This window comes from Nomascus leucogenys, chromosome 1a, assembly GCF_006542625.1.
Source record: "Nomascus leucogenys isolate Asia chromosome 1a, Asia_NLE_v1, whole genome shotgun sequence".
NCBI lineage: Eukaryota > Metazoa > Chordata > Mammalia > Primates > Hylobatidae > Nomascus > Nomascus leucogenys.
In genome coordinates, this window is record NC_044381.1 from 81,006,447 (window position 1) to 81,027,163 (window position 20,717).

At 40.1% G+C, this 20,717-nt stretch overlaps 1 protein-coding gene across 2 annotated transcripts in view; it reads left to right on the plus strand.

Moving 5' to 3' along the window:
- Positions 1 to 20,717, plus strand: part of SYNE2 (spectrin repeat containing nuclear envelope protein 2) — a 376,334-nt gene that overhangs the window by 213,136 nt on the left and 142,481 nt on the right. For both annotated transcript variants that reach the window (XM_030811980.1, XM_030811985.1), the window contains exons 51-57: positions 1,399 to 1,617; positions 6,568 to 6,833; positions 9,946 to 10,114; positions 11,895 to 12,050; positions 14,393 to 14,533; positions 16,367 to 16,549; positions 17,354 to 17,491. In XM_030811980.1, the coding sequence (XP_030667840.1) occupies positions 1,399 to 1,617; positions 6,568 to 6,833; positions 9,946 to 10,114; positions 11,895 to 12,050; positions 14,393 to 14,533; positions 16,367 to 16,549; positions 17,354 to 17,491 (1,272 nt within the window). The remainder of the gene's footprint in view (positions 1 to 1,398; positions 1,618 to 6,567; positions 6,834 to 9,945; positions 10,115 to 11,894; positions 12,051 to 14,392; positions 14,534 to 16,366; positions 16,550 to 17,353; positions 17,492 to 20,717) is intronic.

A 20,717-nucleotide genomic window follows, 5' to 3' on the forward strand; every position in this document is an offset into this window, starting at 1 on the left:
TTATAACAATATGCTGTAATAAAAGGTGAATGTGATCTCTTTCTCTCAAAATATTTCATTGTACTGTTTTCACCCTTCTTCTTGTGATGACATTAGACTATACAATGCCTGGGTGATGAAGTAAGGTAATGAAATGAAGTGATGAAATGAAATGATATAGCCGTGGTGAGGTAGCGTTGGGCTACTATTCATCTGGAACACAAGCATTTGATACCACAACAGTTGATCTGATCACCAGGAAGGCTACCAAATGACTCGTAGGTGGGAAACATATACAGCATGGATGTGCTGGACAAAGGGAAGATTCGTATCCCAGGTGGGATGGAGAGAGGTGGCTTGAGATTTCATCACACTAGTCAGAATAGCACTTACATATTTATATACAAATAAAACGTACATTTTATACAAATAAATCTTACACATTTTTTCCTTCTGGAATTTTTTAGTATTTTTGGACCGTTGTTAATCACAAGTAACTGAAACCTTGAAAGGAGAAACCCAGATAATGAGGGCTATTGTACTTTTAGATTTTCTTTTTTTTTTTTAAATAAGACGGGGTCTTGTTCTGTCACCCAGGCTGTAGTGCAATCATGGCTTATCATAGCCTTGAGCTACTGGCCTCAAGGGATCCTCCCATCCCAGCCCGCTGAGTAGCTCGGGCTACAGGCATACACCACCATGCCTGGTTAATTTTTTAATTTTTTGTAGAGACAGGGTCTTGCTATGTTGCCTTGCTGTGTCTTGAATTCCTAGCCTCAAGCAATCCTCCTGCCTCAGTCTCCCAAAGTGCTGCATGAGCCACTGTATCCAGGCGCTTATAGATTTTTTTTTGTTTGTTTTTTTAGACAGAGTCTCACTCTGTTGCCCAGGCTGGAGTGCAGTGGCACGATTTCAGCTCACTGCAACCCTGCAACCTGTGCCTCCTAGGTTCAGTCAGTTCTCCTGCTTCAGTCTCCTGAGTAGCTGGGACTACAGGCGCATGCCACCACGCCCAGCTAATTTTTGTGTTTTTAATAGAGATGGGGTTTCAACATTTTGGCCAGGATGGTCTCGATCTCCTGATCTCATGATCCACCCACCTTGGCCTCCCAAAGTGCTGGGATCACAGGCATGAGCCACTGCATCTGGCAAATATTTGCTTTTGAAAGTATGTTCTTTCTTGGAAAAAATGGTTTATAGGTCATTATTTGTCCCTGTAGTCCCAAATTCATGCAGAATACAATAATACATAGATAATTCTCATCTGGTCTAAATTGACTTCTAAAAGGATAAGAAGTGGATCAAGCAATACTTACGGAAGATTGAAATAATTAATTGTTCAGTGTTTAAAAGAGTTTGTAAGTTTCAGGAAAAACATAATAGTATGTCCCTCTTATTTTTTTTCTTTTCTTTCTTAAGGCCTTGGTGTCAAATCTTATATCAACCAAAGAAGAGTTAATGAAACTACGACAGATCCTTAGACTCTTGAGGCTCAGGTGCACAGGAAATGATGGCATATGTTTGCTCAAGATCGTGTCGGCTCTGTGGGAGAAATGGCTAAGTTTGCTGGAAGCTGCTAAAGAGTGGGAGATGTGGTGCGAAGAACTGAAGCAGGAATGGAAATTTGTCAGTGAAGAAGTGAGTGCTTCATTTTCAGCAAACCATGTAGTTTCTAACATGTTATTTAAATTGTTTTATGACTTTCACCTTGTTTTTCTATAAAATGAGTCCTTAGCCTATACCATTTGTGCACATCACTTATACATGATACGTAAATGTTTACAGATGTCAGGCCTTATTAAGATAACCTCCAAGAACTTATTCAGATTCTTTGATAGTAGTGCCTTTATTGATAGCAGATAATTCTTATTAATAAATGACTACTTGCTGGTTTGAGTTTTACAATCTTTATTGTAAAAATAACCGCTCTCAGAAATAACTGTTTCTACATTATACTAAAGGTTTAGAACTAAGTAATATGTGTAATCACCAAATAATTTTGAAATTATCTGTAATTTTTAGCTATGGAAATTAACTAATTGTTAAATGTGGACCTAAAAATATATGAGGTTATGATGTTCTTTTTGACAATAGTCTCAAAACCTGCATGATATATATCAGTCACAAATGCTAATTTAACCTTGGTTCAGGATTTAGGTATCACCTATATTTAGAAAGAAAATTAATTTAGAAAGTTAAACATAGCCGGGCGCAGTGGTTCACCTATGTAATCCCAGCACTTTGGGAGGCTGAGACAGGAGAATTGCTTGAGCCCAGGAGTTCTAGAACAGCCTGGGCAATGGCGTGAACCCCATCTCTACAAAAAATTTAAAAAAATCTGGGCATGGTGGCACATGCCTGTAGTCCCAGCTTCTTGGGAGGCTGAGGTGGGAGGATTTCTTGATGAGAGGTCAAGACTGCAGTGAGCCATGATCATGCCACTGTATTCTAGCATTCCAGCCTGGGCAACAGAGTGAGACACTGTCTCAAAAACAAACAAAAAAACAACGTAAAATTATTTTAGGATGAAATGTTTAGCACTATTGTATTATCTTGCTTATAACTATTATCCTTAAAAATGAATATTATGTCAGTGGTCCTGGTGAGGCCTGACTAGTGAATAGTCTCTTGAATGTTAAAATAAACTTTTTAAATTACACTTTTTGTTGGGGCTGCTGGCACCAGTGCTTGACTGTCCATAGTGGTACCATTTATTGAGTTACTATGCTGTACTGAGAAGGCAGTTCACACCTGTTGTTACTGGATCTTTGCATTGTCCCTGGGAAGTAAATTTTTTCACTGTTTTATCGATGGGGAAACTGAAGCACTGACAGATTGAGTAATGGCACAAGGCCCCCAGGTAGAGATTAATTAAGCTGTAAACCCCTGTGGGCTGGGGCTGGGGCTGTCCTGCTCACTGCTGTAACCTTGGAACCTGGCTAGGGCCCTGCGCTTAGTGGGCACTTAGTAAATATTTGTCGAGGGACATCTCTTATTCAAATTCAGGTCTAGGCTACTTCTAAGATTTCGCTCTTTTTATTTTATCACATTATTGCTATATACCCATTTGCAATTATGTGTTATTAATTCAGACTCCATTCATATAGAACTTTCTAATTATTCACATAAGCATTTGACAAAATCTGCTAACAAAATGTTTTTCAGAGTAGCACAAGCAAAAAATATGCTTCCCTGTAATAACAATAATAAAAACACCTAATAAATTGAGCAATTATTGTGTGACAGAATAGTTCAGAGCACTGTTCAAGAATTCTGTGAGGATATTTTTATTATCCTTACTTTGTAGATGAGGAAAGTGAGACACAGTGAGACTGAGTAACTTGCTCAAATTCACAAGGAGTAGAAGAAGATTCAAACTTAGACTCTGGTGCTTAGCCATTATATCTGTCAACTTACATGATATTTACATACATCAAATTGATATAAGATTTTAGTGTAGCTTTTATCCATTCAATAAAAAGTACATCATCTAACAGCCCATACATGTAAGCTTCTGTTAGCATGATTGGTGCTTTTATATATGACAAAGTGAATTTCTACTTTAAACATATCATCTGTAGTAACATAATAATCCAGTCTTTATGAAATGAACAGTTTATATCAGTAGGCTTTTTAAAAAATTAAATGTCTGTTTGTAAGTTTACAAATTAAAAACTAAATTTAAATTTTGATAGAACTTGTGTCCCCCTAAAATTTTACCTCCCTGTTTTCTTAAACAGAATCTCTTTACTATAACTATTCACTTGTGTTATTCAGAGTCATCATTTTATGCTTCGATGATCATAATGTGCTAGAAGAACGTCACATTGTCAAAGATAATTGGAGATGTGAGGCCGGCTTCTTCCACTTGCACCAACAGTCATTTCTTTGTTGGCACTCTTTTCTGCTGGTTCTGGGTTTTTTGGCCTCCTTCACTGGATTTGCTTATGATGCAACTATGGGTCCTTCTCCCTTTCTAGACCGGACTTTACAATTGACCGTGAACCTTAAAGTTTTATAACCAATTTTATTAGGATCCCGTGTCTAAGGAAAATCATCAAGGTATTGCAAAGCCTCTTCTAGGTGGAAAAGTGAATGCACAGGCTTTTTGGCAACTATTTTACTGATTCTAGGGCTGTCTTCACACTTTTTAGTGTAAAGTACGTTGTTCTGACAAGTGCACACGGTCACATGATCACCAACAAAATCAAGGTTTAAGACAATCCTGTCACCCTAGAAGTTTCCCTTGTTCATCTTTGTGGTCAATGCCTTCCGTAACCTCCAGCCCCTGGAACCATTAATCTGTTTCTGTTCCCGTAGTATTTCCATTTCCAGAATGTCACATCGATGGACTACTTACAGTTTGTGGCCTTTTGAGTTTGCTTTTTTTCACTAAGCATAATGCACTTGAAATTCTTGCTGCTGCTTGTATTAGTAGTTCGTTTCTCCTTATTCCTGAGTAGTATTGCTTTGGGTGGGTGTAATACAGTTTGTTTATTCATTCCCGAGTTGAAGAATTGCCTGGCTTTGGGGTAAAATTATTGTCCTAATAAAAATTGTGGCCAGGAGCGGTGGCTCATGCCTGTAATCCCAGAACTTTGGGTGGCCAAGGCGAGTGGATAACGAGGTCAGGAGTTCAAGACCAGCCTGGCCAAGATGGTGAAACCCTGTCTCTACTAAAAATACAAAAAAATTAGCCAGGCATGGTGGTGGGTGCCTGTAATCTCAGCTACTCGGCAGGCTGAGGCAGAGAATTGCTTGAACCTAGGAGGTGGAGGTTACAGTGAGCCGAAATCACGCCACTGCACTCCAGCCTGGGTGACAAAAAAAAAAAATTGTTCTCCCTCTTGTATTCCCCCTTCTCAATCACTTACCAACTTCACAGTGGACACCAGAGCTTGGGACTGAGGCTTGCAAATGGTAGTTTATTTTCGAAAGTGATCCCAGGGAGCAGGAGTGGGAGACGAGGGGAGCTGAAACAGGAAAGGTCTGAGTCTTTAGTCTTTTTACTCTTACTGGATCGTGGTTGCTACAGCTGCCCATTTCTGGTTATTATCAAGTTAAATCTGCCCATTTCTGGTGTGTAAGCACCAAGAAGTGCCCCATTAAATCCTGGATTACAGACACAGTTTTTTCAACCCTGATGCACATTGGAAACCCTAGATGTACAATTCCCCCGTTGATGTAGCAATTTCTTTATTTGCATGCTAGTTTCCAGCAGGGGGACACAAAATGATGCAATGGAACCCTTATCTCATTTCCTGGTGTAAGTGTAGCTCTCTGGCAAAGAAGTAGGACTTCTGATTCAACTGAATTTAGGTTTGAGGTGATGAGAAGCACCCATTGCACACCTGGGTCTCTTGGACAGTGGCCAGACTACATCTGCATCCATGTATTCTAGTTATTGGGTACCCAACTGATTCATACAGCCCAAACAACAGGGCAGCTTATACCACAGCCCGACCCTGCTGCGGTGCTTTTTCCCCAGGCCCCTCTCAACAGTGGCAGCATTCTGTTAAATGCATCTGAGCAGTAATCCCAAGGATAGCATATACTGCCTCCCAGACCCCAAAAGATCTGTTCAGTGCTGTGTCTCTTTCTTAGTGGTAGAGTTATAAGATTGAACAACTTGACCTTTATCTTAGAGGAGAAGTCCTGGCATGCCCCAGGCCACTGGACCCCTGATACTGGGGCTCTTGAATTTTCACAGGCTTTGTTTCTCACCCTCTGGCATGTCTGACTGGACATTCAGGTCCTCACCATTTCAGTTAGCATGATATCATAAACATAGATGACTGGAGTGATATCCTGTAATGTCATGATTGCAAGATCCATGGCTGTGTTTGAACATGGAGCAGGAGAGTTAACCATCACTGAGGCAGGATTTGATAAATGAGTACTGCAGCCGAGGAGTGGGCCAGGGGATTCGAGGGGAGGCATAAGAATGACCTGATTCAGGGGCCTTTGAGACTTTTTTCTACATCTTAGTTGAGTTCAGGGCTGGTGGAACTCCCAGTTTCTAGATATGTGATGTAATAGGTTATGTATTTCTGAGTTCTGTGTACACCATTATTGATAAATACTTCACTGGTTTGGTAATTCTGGCTGCTTTACCTTTGTTGTGTGTCAGGGTAATGAGAATCTGCTGGACTTACTTTTTTAGCATCTAGGGATTGGAAGTGGAAGAAAAGAGACCAGCAGAAAAAATTTCCATATCCAATAGTTGCCCAACCTCTTATACTTAGTGAAAGCAGTTTGGTGGAGCTCATGTGCTTATCTCAGGAGAAATGTTGCTTTATCCAACTGAAATCTGAAGGAGAAATACATTATTTATGAAGATATTCAACAGCATTTCCTTCGGCCCACAACAGCAATACTCCATTTCAGTCACACATCTACATGAGCAATAGCTGGGCATTATGGGATTCTGATAGTAGAGGATTAATATTCCAAGCTATAGGAAAACAGGCTAGGATATGGCACTAGGAACCCTTTGAAGAGAGAGCATACAAAAATTATGGCTACTTCAGGTCCTGAAATGTAATTGTATATTTTACTTATTTTAGTTCTTTTTGTTTTTTTAATTAGATTGAACGAGAAGCAATTATTTTAGATAATCTTCAGGAAGAACTCCCTGAAATTTCCAAAACAAAAGAGGCAGCCACCACAGAGGAACTCTCTGAGCTGCTAGACTGTTTATGCCAATATGGAGAGAACGTGGAGAAGCAGCAGTTGTTACTGACTCTACTTCTTCAGCGCATCAGAAGTATCCAGAATGTTCCTGAAAGCTCAGGGGCTGTGGAAGCTGTTCCAGCATTTCAAGAAATTACTTCTATGCAAGAACGATGCAACAAGTAAGATTTATGAAAAACTATTAAGGACATGTGCTTGACAATTATGACTCAAAATTTAGAAAATCTGAAAGTATAGAATAATGGCAAATGATACAATAGAATTGAGGTGAGACAACACTGATAGGTGTAAAAAGAGACGGAACAGATTAGTAACTGTAATTAAGCACACATTTTCCATCCTGGTATTAATAAGGGTGAATGTCCTTCCATTAATCCTTTTTTATAAGGATTTATGGAAGGATTATAAGGATAAAAAAGGATTCCGTAAGTCCTTTTTTTTATCATTTGTGGGGTTTTTTTTTGTTGTTGTTTGTTTGTTTTTGCCCTTTTTCTAGTTTAGTAATGCATATTCATTATAGGAAATTCAGGCCGGTCGCGGTGGCTCACTCCTATAATCCCAGCACTTTGGGAGGCTGAGGCGGGCAGATCACGAGGTCAGGAGATCAAGACCATCCTGGCTAACACGGTGAAACCCCGTCTCCACTAAAAATACAAAAAATTAGCCGGGCGTGGTTGCAGGCACCTGTAGTCCCAGCTACTCGGGAGGCTGAGGCAGGAGAATGGCATGAACCCAGAAGGCAGAGCTTGCAGTGAGCCGAGATCACGCCACCGCACTCCAGCCTGGGTGACAGAGTGAGACTCTGTCTCAAAAAAAAAAAAAAGGAAATTCAGAAAATGTGAAAATTACAAAAATTAATATAAAAATCTACCTTAATGTCACCACTCAGCAATTACCACTGCCGATCATTTTTTTTCTCCTTTTTTACTATGATTTTATTTTTAAATAAATTGAGATCAAAATACTTGTACTGTTTTGGATTCTGCTGAGTAATTTACCAGCAAATCATGTTTGCCTTCCTATGCCATTAAATGTTCTTTTAAAACGTAACTAGCTGTGGCTGAGCATGGTGGCTCACGCCTGTAATCCCAGCACTTTGGGAGGCCAAGGTGAATGGATCACCTGAGGTCAGGAGTTTGAGACTGGCCTAGTCAACATGGTAAAAGCCCGTCTCTACTAAAAATACAAAAAATTAGCCAGGCATCGTGGTGCATGCCTATAATCCCAGCTACTCAGGAGGCTGAGGGAGGAGAATCACTTGAACCCAAGAGGCAGAGGTTGCAGTGAACTGAGATCATGCTATTGCACTCCAGCCTGAAAAACTCCATCTCAAAAAATAAAAATAAAAAATGTAACTAGCTGTATAATATTCTACCATGTAGGTATGCCATAATGTATTAAACCAAGCCCCTAATAAGGAACCTTTAAATTATTTTTTTAATTTTCATAACGACACTGCAGTGAATATTCTTATGCCAGAATCTATGTTTTCATCTGTGACTAATTCATTGAGAAAGATAGTGAGAAGTAGAATCACTGGGTCAAAGAATGTACTAGTTTTATGGCTAGAGGTGCTCTGAAGAAAAAGCAAACTTTTTTCTCTCTACCGTTACACACCATGCAACAAAGCACTTCTGACACCATGTTGGTTGTGGGGGTTCCCCACACATCAGGCAGTTCTCCAGTGGACACCAATTCATTTCTCACACTATCCACCCGGAGACAGCATCAGATCACACAGGCTAGGGGCTCAATCCATCCCACCAGAGGACCTCTACTTCAGATGCCAATCATAAGTAGTGGGTTGCTACCTATACTTCTCCTTTTTTTTTTTTTTTTTTGAGACAGAGTCTTGCTCTGTCGCCTAGGCTGGAGTACAGTGGCATGATCTCGGCCCACTGCAACCTCTGCTTCCTGGGTTCAAGCGATTCTCCTGCCTCAGCCTCCTGAGTAGCTGGGATTACAGGCATGTGCCACCACACCCGGCTAATTCTTTGTATTTTTAGTAGAGGAGGGGTTTCACCATGTTGCCCAGGGTGGTCTCGAATGCCTGACCTCAGGTCATCTGCCTGCCTCGGCCTCCCACAGTGCTGGGATTACAAGCATGAGCCACTGCGCCCCGCTGGTACACTTCTGGCTGATAGGCTATAAATCAAGGGATCCTTTGATACCTTTCTTGGGTTCAATTAATTTGCTAGAGTGGCTCACAGAACTCAAGAAAACATTTTACTCATGTTTACCACTTTATTAATAAAGGATATAATGAAGATGAACAGCCAGATGGAAGAGGTGCCTAAGGCACGATATAGGAAGGGGCCTGGGGCTTCCCTGCTCTCTCTGGGTGGTGGAACCCCCAGGCTTTCAGCAATCCAGAAGCTCTCCGAGCCCTGTCTTTTGGGTTTTTTTATGGAGACTTCATTATGTAGTCATGATTGATTATATAACTGGCCATTGGCGATCAGCTCAACCTTCAGCTTCTGTCCCCTCCCCCAGAGGTTGGGGGTGTGTGTTGGAGGTAGGGGTGGTACTGAAAGTTCAACCTTTTAATTACATAGTTGGTTCCCCTGGCAACCAGCCCTCATCCTGAGGCTACTCTGGATCCCATCTAGAGTTGCCTCCTTAGAACTAAAGATGCTCCTATCACTCAGGAAATTACAAAGGGCTTACGAGCTCTGTGTCAGGAACTGGTCAAAAATCAAGTATTAGAACAAAAGACTCTCCTAGCTAGCACTTGTATCTACAAGGGTATTAAGAGCTCTGTCTCAGGAACTAGAGCAGAGATCAAGTATATATTTATTATATCACAATATCATAGATACTTACCAAATAACCCTCAGGAAAGATTTTACCCACTTCAGTGCCTCTTCTGATATTTGCTGCATCCATAGCAAAATGGGTCAGCTTAAGAGAAGAAGGCCAGTGGGGTTGTCTGTCCCCAAGAGCCCACCGTGATTCCATTCACATCTCTAAGTCATTTTCATTTGAGCTCAAGGATTACAGGGAGAAAAAGAGAGGACAGAGATGTCAGTTACAATGTAATGTGTGAAAAGAGAGTATTTGAGGCCAAAGATTTGGAGAGGTTTTTGATTAAGTGATAGATTTTGTACCTGTTTGTATATGTGGTACATCCATTATTGAAAATTGTTACTTTTTTTCTTAGAGGAGATAACCATCCTTTAGGAGCTATTCCAGCATTTCATTAATTGTTACAATAAAACTGTTTCACAGAAGAGCAGGATAAAGAAACAATTATATTTTGATGTTCTCTTTTAGGCTTCTTCAGAAAGTTCAAAAAAATAAAGAATTAGTGCAGACTGAAATCCAAGATAGACATTCCTTCACAAAAGAGATAATTGCGTTGAAGAATTTGTTTCAACAGACCACAGCTTCATTCCAAAATATGGCATTCCAGGATCACCCAGAAAAGTCAGAACAATTTGAGGTAAGTGAGGAATGAATTAGTGAATGTGGAAGGTATAGGCCCACAGTCTTGTATCCAAAGTCCTTGGGGTAGAGATAACTCAGTGGCTGGGTTTGGGGGAGCGGTCTAGGGAGAGAGAGGCATAGGCAAAGGCCCTGTGGCATGGCGTGGGCAGAACCAAGGGAGAAGATCATTGTGGCTGGAGAGCAGAGAACAGAGTTGAAACAAGGCTGGAAGGTAGGCCACTCTGGACCAAGCAGCCTTCTTTCAACTATGTTTCCAGTGTGTTTGGTGAACAAGGGCCTCAGACCACTCTTAAGTAGCATGTTAGGTTACTCCTTTAGTAGGACATGGTGGCTTGTCTCTGATAGGGGCTATGTACACCCTACAGGTCATCTGGAATCTCATTTCTTCAGAATAATCTCCTCTTTCATTCCAGTCCAATAGTGACAGCCCAAAAGGATGTTTGGAAGTTTATTCAAAAGTCACTTGTTGGCCGGACACGGTGGCTCACACCTATAATCCCAGCACTTTGGGAGGCCCAGGCAGGCAGATCACTTGGGGTCAGGGGGTCAAGACCAGCCTGACCAACATGGGGAAACCCCATCTCTCTAAAAATACAAAAATTAGCCAGGCGCGGTAGCGTGTGCCTATAATCCCAGCTACTGGGATGCTGAGGCAGGAGAATCACTTGGACCCAGTAGGCGGTGGTTGTAGTAAGCCGAGATCGTGCCACTGCAATCCAGCCTGGCTCCATCTCAAAAAAAAGAAAAAGTCACATGCTGTCTAAACAGAACTTTTGGTTATTATATTGGAAAGTAAAGAAGCAGTCTTCATGGGGAAGCCTTCTAAGTGTACCTCTGAATGAAAGCCTGTACTAGGGGTAGATAAAATGGGATGACACTTCTTAAACCCCATCTTTGAATGGCATTGTTTTCTAACTTTCTCTAGATTTGTCCTCTGCTGAGGATTAAGAAAAGGAAAACAATGACACATTATAGAGTCATTTAAAATTGTAATCATTCTTCAGTACAGTGACTCAATCCATGAACACAAATAATGCTACTGAACAGCTACTGTAAAAACAAAACAAACAACAAAAAGCCACAGTCAAGTCAAGAAGTATTTTTCCACTTGATCTTTGGGAAACTTTCCCAAACAAATGAGTTTCTCCGTTATAATTACTGCAGGAGAAGGTAGATCAGATTTGGTTTCTAGGCCACAACCAATAGACTATTTGTTCAGGTTTCTTTTATCTCCTAAAAACCTACATTTGTATGGAACTGGAACCCTCCCTTTTGAAAGAAGTTGAGCTCTGCAGGGCTGTCTAATTACATGAAAGTAGACACTTCTGCTCCAAGCGTGGGGCTTTTAGTGGCCTTGAATCATTGTGATGATAATGGAGGAAGAAGTAGAAATAGCAACACGTTAAAACAACAACAAAAAACTTCTTTGAAACTTTTTTTTTTTTTTCTGCTTGCAGCTTTTTAGATCAGGACTGCAATGGAGATACAATTAAATCCTAAAGGTACTTTAGAAGCAGGGGGTGTTGTAATGTCTTTTCTAGATAATGGTGTGACACTATGAAGAGATATCAAGTTTAATTCTTACAAATTAGAAAGCATCATCTGACTAAACTGAGTATCTCTCCGGCTTAATCAGCTTGTATCACCAGTGGGGTTTTGTCATGCAAACTGCACTCCTTTAAATCATAGGGATGTGTTGGAAGGCTGCTTTCACTTTTTAGAGTTCAACTTTTCCCCCAGTCTTGTGAGTATTGCAACTCTCTTAATGTTTTTAGGAGCTTCAGAGCATCCTTAAGAAAGGGAAACAAACTTTTGAGAATATTATGGAAAAACTGCGAATCAAGTATTCTGAAATGTACACCATAGTCCCTGCAGAGATTGAATCCCAGGTGGAAGAATGCAGAAAAGCTTTAGAAGACATAGATGAGAAGGTAATAATAATGTCTGTACTACTGTTATTATTTATGGAGCTGAATGACTATCGAGGAAAATATCATTTAATGTCAAATTCCATTTGCCAGGATTTCAGCTATGACTGCTTTTAAGAGTTAAGTGACCATCTTGTCTATTGAATGCCAAGATAAAGATGCTCTAAATATGCAACATAAGATAACAGAATTCGATGATTTATATATATTTAATTGTCAAAATGCTTATTCTTCTCTTGCATTTTATAGTACAGTTATATAATATTTTTTACTGGTTTTGTTTACTTTTGTACAACCACTGTATAACCACTTGAACATTTTGGATGTTAATACTTTACTTTAAAATACATTCTTTGAAACATTTTGACATTACAACTAAGGCAATAAGAATACAAATTTCACAACTCACTAGGAATAGCACTTAGTATGTAGTGTCTGTCTAATAATGATGTTGACAGAATTCTCATGAAAAGTACCTGAGCAAATCTTTATACCTGAAAGTCCAGATTTGAAGAAAAGGTGGAAAATATTTTATAATACTACAAACATAGGAGCTTAGCAAGATATTTTTATTAGATTGTAAAAAGACAGCCCATATCAAACAGAAGAAAATTCTGTTTGGTCTGGTATCCACAGAAGGATTTTTTTTTTTTTTTTTTTTTTTTTGCCTAGAATACTTACAATTTGATAAATAAAATAGATCTTAAACACAAAAAAATTCAGATTTCAAACTTAATTGCTAGAATATGTCATTAATTCTATAACAGATTTCTGAGGAAAATCTCACATGTAAAAAGCATGTAAACTCTTAATGTATATTTATAACAAATCTTTTTTAGTTAACACACAAGAAAACCTATTTCGTACTTTCTCAAGGGTCTCGTTACTATTGATTTTATTTTAGGAAAATACTAAATGTTTTGAGAGAAACTAAATGTTATCCCCATGAATACTTATGAAACTCCTAGCAGAGTAAATTAATAATCAAAATCAGTCGTTCAAATTCAAGGTAGAAAATTTCCGCTATGACCCTGTATATTTGTAACAAACAGCAACTAATTTTTATTGCGTGATGCGGCTAAAGGAAGTTCAAGGATCCCGGGGACAGACATAGTAACATTGTGTGTGATTCAAATGGCTACATATGTTTCCTAAATCATGATCCGTCCTAATGTATCTAAATGGTATACATTTCTGCCAGGAGAATAAGTGCTCAGAATATCAGAAAACTTTTCTTGGGGTAATTTGTGACACAGCCAGCCATGAAAAACTAATATGGAACCAAAGTGGGATTTTTTTTTCTAATAATATTGACTACAGTATGGTCTGGGGAATAAAGACATGATATAAAAGTATCAAGGCCTGATATTGTGAATAGAGCCTGGGACTTAATCTAGGGACTTGGGGGCTTCTTGGGACAAGTTCAGCTACTTCCTTGGCATATGACTGTAGCAAGTCATTTAGTCTGTGTTACAGTTTCAGCATCTGTATACTGTCTGCATAGGATGATTTTAGTCTCAGTGGTTACACAGATAGAGTGTTGGTTTTTTTTAATTTACAAAACAAAGGATTATACAAAAGCATAAAGTATTATTTGGTTATTTAGGAGCTGCTTGGAGAAAGCCTTATCAAATAGCAAAACAAGAACGCACACCAGTCAGGTATTTGGAAAGTGATACATTCAACATTCATTTATTATCTTTCCTAGCTCAAGGTTTTTTTTGTTTCTTTTTAAGAGAATCGTTTAGATAAAAAAAAAATTACAGTGTTCAGAGCTAAGTTTCTGATGGCTGGGAAAACATCTATAAATGGTTACACAGAGAATAATTAAGCTCTGTGCATCCTCAAGAAATAGCTCCGTTTAGAAGATTGTTTTACCCAAATGAATACTATGGAATTACATTTTTTTTTAAAAAGTCAGCTTGAGAGTAAGTTTGGTTTTATTGAAAACAGATCTATGCAGAGGATTCTCTCATAAAATGGAAAGATTGTATAAAAATCATTTATCCCCCAGGAATTCTTTTATATCATTTGATCCATATGGGGATGTTTCACACAATCCACTCAGTAGTTTTGCCCAACACAGCATATATCTGTAATACATGTTAGATTACATTAAACCAATTTTTATTTTATTTAAGATGAGATTTAAAAGGTAAACACACCTGCTGGTTATTAGTCTTCCTATCCACCTTCTCATTAATGCATTTGTCAGAATTTTTTCCCCCAGCCCTTAAAAGATTTTTACAAGTTAAAACAGAGTGACTACCACTTTTGTTGTTTGAACCTATGAATAAAATGCGGACAACCTCTCTAAGCCAAATGCATCTTTCTCTCTTTTACAGATTAGCAATAAAGTCTTAGAAAGCTCACCGTCATATGCAATGAGGAGAAAAATAGAAGAAATTAACAATGGGCTTCATAATGTTGAAAAGATGTTGCAGCAGAAAAGCAAAAATATTGAGAAAGCGCAAGAAATTCAAAAGGTAAAATCCTCCTTTAACTCCCTTCAGCATTTGGTATTTCTGACCCACTCCTGCCTTGTTCATCAGTTACCACAAGATGAGTTCTTTGAATTAATCTGAAGCACAGAAATTGTAAACCAAATCCACAGGGGCATCACCTACAGAGGCTTGATAGGGAAAGTTGCATTTAAAAATTATTCTCTTGGCCAGGTGCGGTGACCCACACCTGTAATCCCAGCACTTTCGGAGGCCAAAGTGGGACGATCACTTGAGCCTAGGAGTTTGAGACCAGCCTGGCCAACATGGCAAAACCCCGTCTCTACTAAAAATATAAAAATTAGCTGGGCATGGTGGCACAAGACTGCAATTCTAGCTACTCGGGAGGCTGAGGCATGAAAATCACTTGAACCCAGGAGACGGAGGTTGCAGTGAGCCGAGATCAGGTCACTGCACTCTAGCATGGTTGACAGAGTGAGACTCTGTCTCAAAATAAAAAAAATTCTATTTTTCCATGGTGGACATATACCCGAACTTCTGAGGGCCTGTGATTGTGAACTAGCATTTTCACAAGTAAAGGAAAGTAAAGATCTTATCTTGGGGATACTGATATTAAAAATCATTCAATAGAATGTGAAAAATATTAAAGCTCTTTTTTAGACTGCAAAGGTTAAATAAAAATAAAAATTCCAAATTTATTTCCCTTGTAAAATGTCTTATAAAATAAAATCTTAGGCAAAACTGTACATAAACACTATTCTACTTCTCAATTCGTAAGTAAACTCCAGCATAGGGAAAGGATTCTTGTTCTAATCTATGTCTTAAGGAAATGTTTTAATAATTTGGGGCTTTTGAAATAGGTCAGAATACGGCTCACTATTGGACAAATCTTAAACAGAGGAACCTAATTTAACAAGTTAGATTTTCCTAGTCCTCAAGATAGGGAAAAAAATGTTCTTAAACAAACATTAAGAATTGAATATTTTACCTTTGAAATTTTCCTCTGCCCAGTGAAGTTCAGATTTGAATCCAACCTATTGGTTTCTTGAGTCAAAAGCAGTTGCTCCTAATACATGTTTCTAGAGCTTTCTGCCTCTGCATTCATCCCAAGTTGGCAGATAATTTTCTTTTTTTAAATTTTTGAGATAGGGTCTTACCCTGTCACCCAAGCTGGAGTGCAGTGGTGTGATCAAAACTCACTTCAGCCTTGACCTCCCTGGCTCAATCGATCCTCCCACTTCAGTCTCCCAAGTAGCTGAGACTGCGGGTGTGCGCCACCACACCTGGCTAATTTTTGTAGAGATGGGGTCTCCCTGTGTTGTCCAGGCTGGTCTTGAGCTCCTGGGCTCAAACAGCCCACACACCCTGGCCTCCAAAATTGTGTGAGCCACTGCACCCAGCCCAGATATTTTTCTTTGTTTTATTTTTTCACTTGAAATTATTTTGTAGATTAAGTGTGTGTGTGTGGGTGCGTGTGTGTGTGTATGAACTAGTGTAAATAGGTTCAAGTATTTCCCCAAGCCCTTTTTAAACAGAATGTTTTCCTCGTCACTCTTGAGAGATGAGGGCTATGTTGACCTTGTTTGTGTCAGTCATCTCTAGAAATGTCCAGGTCTTTCTGTTCCCCTACAGCTAATTTGTAGTGAAATGAATACAGTTATAGTTAGGAGAGCTCAGGAAAAGTGTTTTTCAGTTTACATCACAAATTGCTGGGTGTAAATTAACAACTATTCATGTGATGTTGTTTCTGTGATGTTTTAGTAGCATTTATAAATGTAAATACTGTGTGAAAACCAGGCATTGCCTCCATAAACTATGGCCTCTTCATTCAAGTTGACTTACGATTTCCTTCTCCAGAAAATGTGGGACGAGTTAGATCTATGGCATTCCAAACTAAATGAGCTGGATTCTGAAGTTCAGGACATTGTTGAACAGGACCCAGGACAGACTCAAGAATGGATGGATAACTTGATGATTCCTTTCCAGCAGTATCAGCAAGTATCACAGAGAGCAGAGTCTAGAACCTCACAGTTGAATAAGGTATGGCTGTGACTCATAATAGCTTCATATCATGTGGTGGTATTGAGATGGTGTTAAAGCAAAACAAAATAATATATTCAGAAACAGTTTCTCTTGAATTATCAGTTCTGGACTTGAAGCTGGGGCCATGGTAGGCTCGCGTGGGTGCTGAGGAGACAGATTTCAATGCTAGTGCAGGCAGGAAGTCTGATTGGGCAGACAGAACCAAGAATCCAGAAGTTGACCACAGCAAGAGCCAGGCAAACTGCGGGAAGTCCAGGCTCCCCAACAGGTGGATAAAGACCAGTAATGGGAATTTAGGGCAGATGATCTCAGGAGTCTAGTGAGGGAGACAACAATGAGAAAGACTGTCATTTCAGGACAAGATACCCTCTCTACCCTCCTTCCAAATAGGAGCTGTGGTTGGCTGACTTGTGTTTGTGATTTAGCAAGAGTGAGGCAGCATCCTAGTCTTAGAAGAACTGTAGGGCAAGGTCCTGAACAGGAGGACAAAGTACAGCCCAGTTTTTAAAATGAAGCATAAAATGAGAACCAGAATAGTTGCAAGGCTAACCTAGAACTTTGCTGAGGCCCATAACGTTGGAGTAGAACTGCTTAAATCCTTTCCACCTATGGTCAGAGTTAGTCTTAAAAGTCAGAAGTGTCATAGCCTAGAGCAGGTGAATAAGTAGCCCCAGCCATGGGGAGCAAGCATCTGCAAGGCCCGACACACACCCTTGACCAACAGCAATTGACTTCATCTAGGAGTCATTCGGCTCCAGTAAAAGGCATCTGACTAGGTTTGGTCCTGCATCTCTTTCCCAGGCCACAGTTAAGATGGAGGAATATAGTGACCTTCTGAAGAGCACTGAGGCTTGGATAGAAAATACCAGTCATTTGCTGGCCAATCCTGCTGACTATGACTCTTCGAGGACACTGAGTCACCATGCTAGCACTCTGCAGGTAAGTGTTCTTCCAGGTTTTCTGCCACTCATAGCATCTACATAAAGATTCACGGCTTAGCTGATCGTCTTTTTCCTCCTTTCCTGAAATACCACCTTACCACTAACCATGTCAGTGGCAGAAGGAAGCTTGAGAGAGTGGCAAGCACTAGACACGGATTTTGGAGAGCAGGATTCAGCTCTCACTGTCCTGATAACTACTTTATGACTTTTTTGATAATTTAGTATATCTTCTGTGGACCTCAGTTTCTCCCCATGAAATAAGAATGTGGAGGCCGGGCACGGTGGCTCACGCTTGTAATCCCAGCACTTTGGGAGGCCGAGGCGGGCGGATTTCACGAGGTCAGGAGATCGAGACCATGGTGAAACCCCGTCTCTACTAAAAATACAAAAAATTAGCCGGGCGTGGTGGCAGGCGCCTGTAGTCCCAGCTACTCGGAGAGGCTGAGGCAGGAGAATGGCGTGAACCTGGGAGGCGGAGCTTGCAGTGAGCCGAGATCGCGCCACTGCACTCCAGCCTGGGTGACAGAGCGAGACTCCGTCTCAAAAAAAAAAAGAATGTGGGTGGATCACGAGGTCAGGAGATCGAGACCATCCTGGCTAACAAGGTGAAACCCTGTCTCTACTAAAAATACAAAAAATTAGCTGGGCGCAGTAGCGGGCGCCTGTAGTCCCAGCTACTTGGGAGGCTGAGGCAGGAGAATGGCGTGAACCCAGGAGGCGGAGCTTGCAGTGAGCCGAGATCACACCACTGCACTCCAGCCTGGGCGACAAAGCGAGACTCCATCTCAAAAAAAAAAAAACAAAAAAAAACACAAAAGAATGTGCATAGGATAGTGCTAATGGTTTTGGTTGTTAGAATTCTAAGATGCCCCCCAATATTCCCATCCTCTGGTGTATATGACCTGAAAGAATAATACTTGAATGTGTGCAAGCATATGAATATGATGGGATAGTCCCTTCATTGACTAGGTTACGTTATATGAGTAAGGTAATGGGGTAGTCACTCCCATAAATACTTGATTAACATGATTATAAGACTCTCTAATATGGGATTTTGGGATTTGGAATGCTCCACCGGTAAGTATAATACTTACATTCTAAAATTTGAAAAAGTCCCAAATCTGAAACGCTTCTGGTCTCAAGCATTTCAGATAAGGGCTACTCAGCCTGTAGCAGAGTGTAGAGAGATTCTTCTTGGGAAAGCGGCTATATTGTCAGAGGGCCATGGAGCTAGGGCCCAAAGGCTTTTTCTAGAAGCTGAGAGTCAATGAGAGCCAGCAAGGAAACAGGGAACCCAGTCCTACAGCTGAATTTTGCCAACAATCTGAATGATCTTGAAAGAGAACCCCAAGCTCCAGATGGCACCGGACTACATCCTTGTGGCTCCCTGTACAGAGGACTCACCTCAGCTATGCCTGGACTCCTTACCCTTGGACACTGAGATAACTTTGTTTTGTTTTAAGCCATTAAGTTTGTGGTAATTAGTTACGCAGCAATAGAAAACGAACCCATGGTTCCTTCCACTTCTAACACACCATGATTCCACATTTCCTGTCCTTCCTGGTACTCCACACATGCCCCATGTGTCCATGCTGGCTTACAAAGTCAAAACAAATGAAAATGTTTTCCCACTTGAGGCCTCGGCTGCAAAACATCTTCCGGATGCTGAGTACTAGGGAAGTTGCATTGCGCAGGTGTGTTTCCCTTCTCTTATTCTGCCATGAGAAGGAATCCCTTAGAGAAAAGATTATTTGGTAACAGTGTTTACAGAATCAGACTTCAAAGATGATTCAGCTCCTTTTTCTGTCTTTAGAATGGCACAGTGTGTTCCTAAGTGAGCTGCTGACCTCAGACCTCCCTGACGTTTGAGAATTGTTGGCATATTTTTTTCTTATGATAACAGTTGTAAAGATGCTGCATTTCTACCCATTTTTTTTTCTTCCCCTTGCTTGTGATTTTTTTTGCCTTCTCCCACTTGGATTAACTTTCCACATCCCCAAAGTTTGTCATTTTTAAACTTTTTATCACCTTGATTCACTATTTTTGAGGACTTTACCAAGACAAAAGAGAGGAATTATGCTTTTTTTTTCCTTCACATGCTTATTATGAGTTAAAAAAAAACTGTACAAAAGTGAGCTCAGGCAAAAGCAGCTGGGATTTTGCTACCTTCTACTGATACAAATGTAAAAATGTAAAAGCATCTCTCAAACTTCAGGGCATTCTAAATTGCTAGACTTTCTTTCTGAGCTAGAACTGAGTAAAGGAAGTAGGGACAGGGAAGATGCGGGTTTATTTCTATGTGTCCCAGTGTGTCCTAATCTCCTCCTGGGAAGTAAGTCCCAAATAACTAGTCCTATGTGAAATCCTCATTTGTCCAATAATTCTACTTTTAGGATGCCCTTTTCCATTTTCTAGCATATTCAGGTATTAGTTTTGAAACTGACTTTTAAAGAAGTTTCAGAACTCTCAACTAAGCTTTAAATGTTTGTTTTAATTGCACTATACCCTTCTACCTGGATTGCATTTGTTAAAACAGGTCTTTGTAACCTAAAGATAATTCCACAAATACTACTGTTGTAAGAATAACTGAAACATAAATTCATAAAATGACATTATAAAAATAGAAAACTTTTTTTTTTTTTTTTGAGACGGAGTTTCACTCTTTTTGCCCAGGCTAGAATGCAATGGCGTGATCTCGGCCCACCGCAACCTCAGCCTCCCAGGTTCAAGTGATTCTCCTGCCTCAGCTTCCCCAGTAGCTGAGATTACAGGTGCATGCCACCATGCCGACCTTGTTTTGTATTTTTAGTAGGGACAGGATTTCACCATGTTGGCCAGGCTGCTGTGGAACTCCTGACCTCAGCTAATCTGCCCGCCTTGAACTCCCAAAGTGCTGGGAGTACAGGCGTGAGCCACCACACCCGGCCTGTTTTTTAAATCAACTTTATTGAGGTATAATTTACATACAGTAAAAATATTAATACACCTATTTTAAGTATGCAGTTAGGTGAGTTTTGATAAAAGTGCAGTTGTATAACCACCACCGCCATCAATATGAGGAACATCTCCATCTCCCAAGACGTTTCCTCCTGCCTCTTTGCAGTCAATCCCCTTTCACCCGTCTTCAACCCTAGGTGATCACTCACTGTTTCCTATTACTATAGTTTTGCCTTTTCTAGAATATCATATAGAGGGAATCAAAGAGTATGTAGTCTTTCGTGGCT